Source organism: Chanodichthys erythropterus, chromosome 19 (genome assembly GCF_024489055.1).
Source record: "Chanodichthys erythropterus isolate Z2021 chromosome 19, ASM2448905v1, whole genome shotgun sequence".
NCBI lineage: Eukaryota > Metazoa > Chordata > Actinopteri > Cypriniformes > Xenocyprididae > Chanodichthys > Chanodichthys erythropterus.
Window position 1 is genome coordinate 14,063,476 of NC_090239.1, and position 10,461 is coordinate 14,073,936.

The 10,461-nt window shown below is 38.1% G+C and overlaps 1 protein-coding gene across 1 annotated transcript; it reads right to left on the reverse strand.

Annotated features, from left to right (window-relative positions):
• Positions 1-2,851: 2,851 nt before the first annotated feature.
• On the reverse strand, positions 2,852-8,410 carry meox1 (mesenchyme homeobox 1). The gene is made up of 3 exons (XM_067369795.1): positions 7,693-8,410; positions 4,142-4,314; positions 2,852-3,543 (listed from the first exon to the last, which is right to left on the reverse strand). Exons 1-3 carry the CDS (start codon positions 8,156-8,158, stop codon positions 3,421-3,423), a joined length of 762 nt encoding a protein of 253 aa, XP_067225896.1. The 5' UTR covers positions 8,159-8,410; the 3' UTR covers positions 2,852-3,420.
• Positions 8,411-10,461: the final 2,051 nt, after the last annotated feature.

Consider the following 10,461-nt stretch of genomic DNA (forward strand, 5'->3'; position numbering starts at 1 on the left):
AATAAATACAATTCCTATATAAAGGTAAAAAGGTCCCACTTTAAATTAGGTGGCCTTAACTACTTTGTACTTCCATAAAAAAAAAAGTACAATGTACTTATTGTGTTCATATTCTATTGCAAAACACTTTTGAGGTGGGATACGGGTAAGGTTAGGGACAGGTTTGGGGTTATGGGTAGGTTTAAGGGTGGGTCAAGGTGTAAGGGATGGGTCAACAGTGTAATTATAAATGTAATTACAGAAATTATTTACATTTGTAATTACATGCAGGTATTTTTTTAAATATAGTACAATGTAAAAACATATACAGTACAGTCCAAAAGTTTGGAACCACTAAGATTTTTAATGTTTTTAAAAGACATTTCGTCTGCTCACCAAGGCTACATTTATTTAATTAAAAATACAGTAAAAACAGTAATATTGTGAAATATTATTACAATTTAAAATAACTGTTTTCTATTTGAATATATTTCAAAAAGTAATTTATTCCTGTGATGGCAAAGCTGAATTTTCAGCATCATTACTCCAGTCTTCAGTGTCACATGATCCTTCAGAAATCATTCTAATATGCTGATCTGCTGTTCAAGAAACATTTAATGTGTACAATTGTACAAAATATTTGTGTACAATATTTTTTTTCAGGATTATTTTATGAATAGAAAGTTCAAAAGAACAGTGTTTATCTGAAATCTAATCTTTTGTAACATTATAAATGTCTTTACTGCCACTTTTGATTGATTTAATGCATCCTTGCTGAATAAAAGTATTAATTTCTTTAATTTCTTTTCAAAAAAATAAAAATAAAAATTCTTACTGACCCCAAACATTTGAACGGTAGTGTATAATGCCACAGAAGCTTTGTATTAGAATGATTTCTGAAGGATCATGTGACACTGAAGACTAAATGATTTATGTTTTGATTTTTATAATTTGTTAATACTTAAAAAATCCTCTTGCACTGAATATTACTTGAGTATGCTTTTCCCAATTGAAAAAATAGATATAAAAGATGTAATACAAAATGTGGTTTGGCATGGCTTGTGGTTGCATAGCTGAGCTGTGTGAAGGGTCATGAAGCTTTGATGTCAGAGTGAAATGTTGCCTCTGTAAACAATAACACCATACAGATGGACCACAGCACTGAAGCAAGGCCTGCGAGCCACGCTTTAATTCTGCAGCCGTCTCATAGATCTGACCTGCGCACCTCTAGCTATCCATCACACCCCCCTCAAAACACACTTGAGTATGCCAAACATCACCAGCCTCTTTATGTGTTCCTACAATTGTATCTGAGTCAAACTGTGAGGTATTGCAAACTGTTGCATTGCCAATGTATGTTGAACAAACAAGTGTCTTTGTTTTGCTGGCCACAAAAGGTTGAATTGACAAAGCTTATAGTCATGAGCTACTTAAAAATTGTGTCTCCTACTGAAATGTGCATTCATCATTGTGAGCTGAGCCACAGAATGATGAAGCTTCCCCACTTTGTCTTCTGGTTTCTTTAGGTAACTGTCAGTCTGAGCTGTGAGCGTTCATCCTGTTCAGTAGGCCAGACTTTCTCTTCCATCTGTCTCTTTTTCTCTCGTTTCCTCTCTCCGTTTAACCCCTAGAGAATCCTTGTCTAAATGAAGTCACCGGGCAAACAAGTGCGAGTACTCAAGATCACGTTACTTAACATGCTATTTTTTGGGGGCCAAAATTAAACAAAACGGTTCGGTTCTGTTTAAATAGCGTGTACGTGCATGTGTCTTTAAGAATAAATCCCCTACTGTGTTTATTTTAGCAAACGTCACATGTGTAAATGGACCACTGCAGTGCGCTTTTATTAGGGGCTCTAATATCATAATTAAGTTTACATGCATGGCTTATTTTCATAGTCATTACTAGAAAAGCAATAATACTGCATGTAATGGTGGAAAGCAAGCTGTGGCTGTACAGGGTCAGCAGCACTGTGGGACTTAACCCCATCATGGGTGTGTATGGAACTATTCCTGCACCTCCACCTAACAGGCCACTCACCTCTCCAGTCTTTGTTTGGCTGGCCGGCCAGTCAGAGTATAGGCCCACCATTGTGCGTCCCTGGACCCTGGATGCTTTACCACTGTTTTCTTTGGGAAGCAGGAAATTGGATGACTGGCTACCTGCTACAACAACATCCTGTACTTGAGAAGTCATCTCTTCACTCCTACCCACCTATTATTCTCCACAACACTACACCAGCGGTCACTCTCCAGACTTCTGGTGTGACTGGCCCCCACGTGGGCTGGTCGGAGTTCTGGTTTAAATTGATTTTCGGGCCCATCCAGATGCTTCTGCAAAACTTTTTGGGCAAAGAGAGTCAATCCCAAACACTGCACTTCCATCAGAGCTTCGAGAGCATTGTGGAAGATGATCAATATGCTTAAAGGAATAATTCACAGAAAAAAAAAAGATTCTGTTTCATACTCAATGCCATTTTCTTACGTCCATACACATTGTTTTGGACCCTGATTGACTTTCATTTTAAAGACAAAAACAATTGAAACTTTCTTCAGAATATCTGGTTTGTAAATGCAACAGAATTTTCATTTTTTGGGTGACCATTTATGGGTATGAAACAACCTATAAATCTATTTCAAATGTATTCATGTCATGAAAACCTATACAGTAGTTTAAAAATCACACAGAATTGATTTGTGTTGATCAATTTACATCTGCTTTTGCATAAAGCTGCCTCCACGCCAGCAGGTGTCAGTATAAAATCATTAAAATTCAAATGAGATCAGAAGAAAAAAAAAAAAAATCACAATTAGTTTTTTCTTAGTTTTCAAATTTATTCTTTTTTTTTCTCATTTTTAAGTAACATCTGTGCTTTATTAATTTCATATAAAAAAGAAAGGTACAAAATAAGGGAAATGATTTATTCTAAGAGCAACCTGACAACACAGTTTAGGGTAAAAAAAAGAAAGACATGTGATATCGATGCTTTGGTGGTTTGGCGTGATCCTAATCTGTGGAGATCTGTGGAGCTTCACAGGTGGTTCTGATCAGGCTTCAGTCACCACCACCACCACCACAGTGTGAAAGACCTATATCATGCCGTCATGGCTGGAGGTCAAAGCTATTAAACCAGGGTTTGAACAGTTAATATAAATTGTTTTTACACATGAGTAATTGGGTTTTTATAGGCCTCTGATTTCACTCGATCTGTTTAAGAATGAAAGTGAAACATGTGGACTGAAAGTGGATGGTGCTTCCAAGCAGTTGAAGCTCTGTTGATAATTAGTCATCTGAGCGAAGAGAGCAACAGGAAGCACGGACGCTTTTGTCCATGAAGCAGTGTAACGGGATACGTGGAAGGACTAGTGAAAAATTGGACCGTGCGTATTGCCGAAGTGAGTTGGGTGACTGTAAATATGAGCAAACGTCTAGATCAGAGTTTTACTCAGAGCTGGGCGAGGCGGCGGAGTCCATTTCATCTGCTTCAAGGTCATGAGGAGATGCGGGTTGTCCTCCTTTCACTCTCTTCCACTTCATCCGTCTGTTTTGAAACCACACTTTAACCTGTGAATAAAAAACGTTGATGCATTAAAACTGTCTGGAAATGATTTTGAGAACAAATGTGCACTCTCTTGAGTGATTCAAAATAATTCTGCAGCCAGCAAATCAAGAGATTTGTGACATTATTTCTGAAGGCTAAGCTCTGAGGAACACAAGTCTGTGACCCCTGTGCATCTCTCTCTCCGTGGAAACCATCTGTTCCCACACTATTTTTACATGCTCCTTCTTGACTGAATCTGTCTGCCACTCATTTTTGAAAGAAAAGTGTGGCAGGCGGCCAAGATATGTAGGATGCATCGGAAAAAGTGGAAAAGAGTTGCAAAGGGATTCGGGAGAAGCCCAGAGTTGTGCTGGGATCTGGCATGTGTTTGGGACTGGGCCTGGGAAAACCATCAAGGACCAAGCTAAGTGTGGTCTGAACTTAAAAAGAAAGAAAAAAAAAAAAAAAAGCGTCCTAGTCCAAAATCAAGGATTGATGGGATGATGGCTCTGTGTCAGTATTGTCAATCATATTTCACATATTTAGACTTGACGAATGAGTGTTGTCTTTGCTGTTTTCAGCCAAAAATACCAATATTATGAAGTGATGTATCTATCGTACCTGTCTCTCAGTGAGGTCAAGGTTGACAGCGATCTCGTAGCGGCGCAGGCGTGTCAAGTAGTTGTGGTGGGTGAACTCGGCTTCCAGCTCCCGGAGTTGCTCTTTGGTAAAGGCTGTTCGTTCCTTTCTAGCCTTGCAGTTCGAGTCTGCCTTGAAGCTTGAGTCCTGAATATCTGGAGGATACAAAGGAAAATGAGACTAGTTAGCATTAGTTTTGTGATCTATAGCAGTTAAATCATTTTTGAAAGCAAACATTCATAAAAAGTTTACTTAAAGGGATAGTTCACCATTAAAAAAACAAAGGCTTTCTTCTGTGGAACACAAAAGACGACATTTTGAAAAATGTCTTGTTTTTTGTCCATACAGTGAAGGTCCAATGTAGTTTTAGACACTATTGACTGTCATTGTACAGATAAAAACAGTTGCAACATTCTTCAAAATATCTTCTTTTGTGTTCCACAGATTTGGGTACGCATGAAAGTGAGTAAATAATGACAGAATTTCCAACTATTCCTTTAAAGAAAGAACTCAAACGCAACACCAAAGTTCAGTTCCCCCAGGAGGGGTGTGTGTTTTCATGCATGTTAAGTTTAAAACTCTGTCTGCATTAAAACATGGTTACAAGCCGTTTTGTGGGCCACACAGGGCACACATTTGTACAGGGCTCAGTTCAGATCACAGGGTGCTTGAGCCCCAGTTAAAGCATGCTGGGAGTTTGGGGGTTGTCAAGGCTGCAACTGACCACAGAGGACTCAAGTTAGCAAGGAATTCACCGGAACATTGTTAAATCCGCTAACAAAAGAACAAAGACTTGAATGAAGTCTAAGAGTGTGTGTGAATTTGTGTCTTTCTTTCAAAATGCACTCTTTTAAGAGTTATATGCAACTATAATGATTTACGTTACACAGTTTTGTGTACGTTTAATTAGTTATTCCGACCTTGTGAACCCTTGTACACTCTATTTTAGAACCGGTAGCACTGAAAGAAAGCTGATGCAATTTCTGCGAAATGACTTTAATTTGTCAATGTGAAAATTTGTGCTTCGTGCTTGCCAGATCCTGGCCAGACAATGAAACGGACTGAACTGCCAGATGTGAGTGGGAAAGTGAGACAAGTACTTTCTCACATATGGCAACCTGTAGCCTCTGTTCCTTTTAGAAGGCGCGATATTATCGTCATTAAAGTCTTGTTCATTTAAATGCACTGCCGAGGGTAGTAAATGGAAAGGTGGTGGCAGGTTGGGGGAGAAACACCTGGCACTGTGTGTATGTGCGTGCTCCAAAAAAACAGACTCCAATAAATTTCCCCAGCAAAAGCCCATAAACAAGGGAGCAACCTCCCCTCGGTGGGGTGTCTGGTGGGCATTTGGCATTTTATGTAGAAGGCGCTAAAGTCATTTGTCCAAATGAAGTCTAAATGAGTTGACAAGCTTAATTTTACATCAGTTATTGGTTACCAAACTAAGTTAAAGTGCTGTCTGTAAACTTGCTCAACACATACTGATGCTTAAATGTTGAAAAGACAACTGACAGGAGAGCAGTAAAAAGTGAAATATGTCCATTCAGACATATATGTATTTATCTATGTTTGTATCAAGTTTGCTCAATTCATATTATTAAATTCTTACATTATATTATCATATTCCCTAAACTGCACTAAACTGCAGACTTGTGATGTAAGAAAAAGAAAAATGATGAGCACATCCTTCGTGATTCCGAATTCATTTTGGGAGCAAATATCACATCTGTTTACAATTTTATGCAATCATGAACGTCTGCTTGTCATTTCAGGTAAAAAAAAAAAAAATGGTGAAAACATAATCACTTCCAGATTTGATTATCATATTCCGCCAAAACTTTCACACCTTGTGCCGTTCTATCATTTACCCAAACATTTTACAACAAATTCGGCCATATTAATGCACGCTTGAACCTCCGCCTCAGTGATGAATATTTTCATGATGGTGAATTTCTCTCCAGTCAAATGGAGAATGTGTTCTGTGGAGATCCTGTTACTGCTTAACGACAGGAAAATGTCAATGGATAAGAATGTAGAAGTGGGATCGCAGGCAAGTTATATTACAGACGTGGTCTGGCTTGTTTCGACCGCAAGTGATGTAGGGTTACATTAAGGTAACTCAGAGAAGGAAAGGGTATATTTATTCCCCACATTAGACTATGAGGCCTGGATGCATTGTTGTAGAGGGCCTGGTGATGGATTTGAGCTGATCGTTTTTAAACGCCACTCATAACGTATATTGTCTTGCTGTTTTGGCCAGTGCTATACAAAGCACTATTGGAGAAATGTATTTATCTTCAAGAGGTTTTCGTTGATCCCAGAAAAGCAAAGCTGTCTTAGTTTCCACAGGCTGAGAGATTAAATTAATGCACCAGATGTCCCACAAACACTGAGGTTCACTTTTCCGCCTTTCCGAATAACGTGAAATTGCAAGTATGGGGAGTGTTCATTACTACAATTATGCAGATTTAATCATTTATAGACATAATTATTGTAGAAAACCTAAAATTTAAGATATTACAATGGGTGAATATGAGTATTTTGTCAAAACACTAGCTCAAAACCTATACACAGTATACTACTGCGGTGCTAAAGGCCATTTTAATAATAAAAAAAGATCTATGATCAAATATTTCAGTAATATGACACTTCTGATACTAGGCACATAGGATGCTGGATTAAGTTTTTGCGCATCTGTCCTTCGGAGGTGCCATTAGACTGACTTGAGGAGATTCATAACACAGATCAGAAATCTGCAAAATCTGATTTATAAACAGTTCATTACCATTAAATTGGATTTTTTTAGTTGATTTGCATATTTTTGATCCTTTATAATCAAAATAAATGTTTTAGAAAATCAGATCTGGGTTGAGAAAGTGTGACAGATGTTACTGAATGTCAAAACCGCCAAAAAGATACAACAGCAAACACTATAAAGCTGAACTTTACCTAAGAGCCTCCAACAATTGAAGGAAACAACTGCAGAATAATATGCATAGAATAATGTGTTAAGGGTCATCCTTCATGTGCATGCTTGCTGTGAGGAGTTTTAAATAGAATATCTGTGGTAAAATCTATTACATCCTTAAAGAACAATCCAAAATGAAAATCCTGTCACTGTTTACTCACCCTCATGTCGTCCAAAACCTGTATATATCTCTTTATTCAGTAAAACACAAAAGAATATAGTTTGGAAAAGTGTTTTTGCCCATACAATGAAAGTCCAGTGTTGTTTTGGACCCCTATTGACTTTCATTATACCAACAAATACATTTTTCAAAATATCTATCTATTCACAGGGGAAAGAAAGTCATACAGGTTTGAAATGACATGAAGGTTGAGTAAATGAATTTTCATTTTTGCACAAACTCAGATACAATGTCGGCACAACCCTACCAACCCTTACATTGATTTTAGATACTGAGTTCAATGTTTTACATAATGTGTCAAGAAATGAGAATGTTCCCATGATCCAGAGTAAATCACTTCAGCCATCACGTCATATCTCATTCACTCTTGCCTAAATGACTCACCTGTGATTTCTCTTTTCCGCTTGGAGCTTTTTTTCTCTGTGTCGACCACTGGCACACTTTGAGGTGAATATTCTCCCTCTAGACATGCTGTGACTGCTCCAGGCAGCCTGTCTCCCCCTGCACTGTCCATTTCAGCTCCCACTGCTTCTGCTGCCCCCTGGCATGGCTCCTGCCCTCTGCCTCTGGGTTCACAGGGAGAGAACTGCCACTCTGTCCGCTGGTACCCGCCGTGCGTCTCCGGATACAGTCTGTCCTCGCGAGGATAAGCGTGCGGCGCCGGCACCAGGCAGGAGCTGGAGAAGTCTGTGTAGGCCAGGAAATCGTGCTTCTGGTGCAGGGCGAACGGGGCCTGCTGGTAGGGCTGCAGCCCGGCTCCGGACCCTCCCGAATGGGGGCTTCTGACGCAGCCCCAAAGAGCGCCGCCCGTGTGAGGGCTCCGCATGCAACTGCTGGCTGGCTGATCCATGCCGAAGAGCACGCAGCGTAGAGTGGGTGTCCTCAGAGATGCAGCTTTTTGGGTCTGGTGCAAGTCAACCTGGGAAATATCCACTTCAGCATGTGCACACAAACACCTCAGAGTCCACCTTTGCAAAATCAATAAGCAGAAGTATGAAAGCAGACACCTTCCTGCAGCGGCCTTTCCTTCACTTTGGTGTAACACATCAGCTCACACGCTCTTAGTCTCTCATTCAGCTTTCAGGCTGACCCACTACATCCACTCTCAGCTCTACACGCTCTTTTCACAGTTCTGAGGCATTCCTGACAAGCAGTCCCTCCTCCTTTTTAAACGCTTAGGTGGGAAAGAGTAGCAAGTTTATGGAGTGTAACGTGAGCTTGCAGAGGAGGAGTCCTGCGGTCCACATGTTGGTACCCCCCAACCCAGCCCTGCCTCATATACTATTAATCATGGGGGATTTTATATGCACATCTAATGGGATTTCCAGGTGCTGGCTTTTAAAGGAACATTGTCTGTAAAATATAAAATGAACACCCACACAGGAAAGTTGTCCGGATCCTTTTTAGCTTCTTTTATCCCCAAAACACCCATTTTCACTTTTCCTTTTTTTTTCCTTTTTTTTTATTAAACGTTTTTTGGTGGGAACTTGTACCCCAATCGGTATGGACCGTGCTCTACCCTGGTGCTCCGCAGTCTGCGTTATGGACGTGTGTAGCGACTGTGGACACAGCCAGGGATTTCTCTCACACTGCTGTGAAACACCCTGACTTAAGCAGTGCTTTCTTCAACACCTCTCGTGCGTACAAGCTCTCGTAGAACAAACACATAAACATGCTGTCATTCATTTTAACACCAAATTAGTCTGAACTCATTAGCATCTTAATTGTCTGAATAATTCATATGATAAATAAAACATGGCTCATTTTAAAAATGCTGTGTAAACAGACCCACACGATGTTTGAATAAATGATTCAATTGATGATGACAATTTCTAAAATTGCAGTTTTACACAATATGTGTTTTATATATTGGTTCAATACCCATTATACAATATTATAGATAATATAGAGCTTAAAAGTTTGGAGTCTTTATGTAACCAAGGCTGATCAAAAATACAGTAAAAACAGTAATATTGTGAAATATTATGACAATTTTAAATGGCTGTTTTCTGATTTAATATATTTCAAAATCTATTTTATTCCTGTGATTGCAAAGCTGAATTTTGAACAGCCATTACTCCAGTCTTTAGTGTCATGTGATTCTTTAGAAATCATTTTAATATGCTGATATGCTGCTCAAAAACATTTCTTATTACCAATATTATAAATGTTGAAAACTGTTGTGCTGCTTTATATATATATATATATATATATATATATATATATATATATATATATATATATATATATATATATATTTTTTTTTTTTTTGGAAACAGTGATACACTTTTCAGGGTATGAAAAGAAAGTTCAAAAGACAACATTTATTTGAAATCGAAATCTTTTGTAACATTATAAATTACTTTATGATCAATTTAATGTGTCCTTGCTGAATAAAAGTATTAATTTCTTTAAAAAAATGTCTTGCTGACCCCAAACTTTTGAACAGTATTATATTATATTATATTATATTATATTATATTATATTATATTATATTATATTATATTATATTATATTATATTATATTATATTATTAGTGTCAGTATCAACATATAATTTAAAAAATAGCAATAATCATAATTTTTAATATATAGAGATCATTTCTAAATTCATGTTTAAGATTGGAAAAAAAATTGACAGAAATATATATATTTTTAAAAATGGCATGCTTGGTTTCAAATAAATAAATGATCACTGATAAACAGTCCCTGCCATCCATATTACATATCGTTTGCAATCATGCAAGCAGTGTATGATCCAAATATGAAGTCATTTCTCCTGTATTCTAGCCATGTGTTTGCTCTGGCAAGCACTGTATTTAACAGATTTCACTTGACATTTCAGTGTGGTTGAGGTTGGAATCTCGAGTTTTCTCTCTCTACGCGGTCTGTATAACAAGTGATGGAAAGCAAACATGTTTAGTTGCATTTCTAAGAACTGTGGTCTGTGGTTATGTTTATTGTTGCTTTGCTTTGTCCTTTGTGTGATCCTGACATTTGTTAATAGAGCAGCCTTCACCCCAACTAAAGCAACGTAATGTTTTAAAGGTCTGAGGTAAGACTGCAATCCTTTCCCTTTACCCAGCAAATAGCTGAGCCATGAAGCATCCACCTCTTTACTGGCAATCTGGTCCCTACCATGACCACAGGGGG

What these genes read in the sequence shown, in the direction of transcription:
- meox1 (XM_067369795.1), bottom strand. Translation starts at nt 8,158, where the DNA reads ATGGATCAGCCAGCCAGCAGTTGCATGCGGAGCCCTCACACGGGCGGC. An exon ending in GCGGAAAAGAGAAATCACAG is followed by an intron (nt 4,315 to 7,692) that starts GTGAGTCATTTA and finishes TGTATCCTCCAG; the next exon opens with ATATTCAGGACTCAAGCTTC. An exon ending in TTGACCTCACTGAGAGACAG is followed by an intron (nt 3,544 to 4,141) that starts GTACGATAGATA and finishes TTTTATTCACAG; the next exon opens with GTTAAAGTGTGGTTTCAAAA.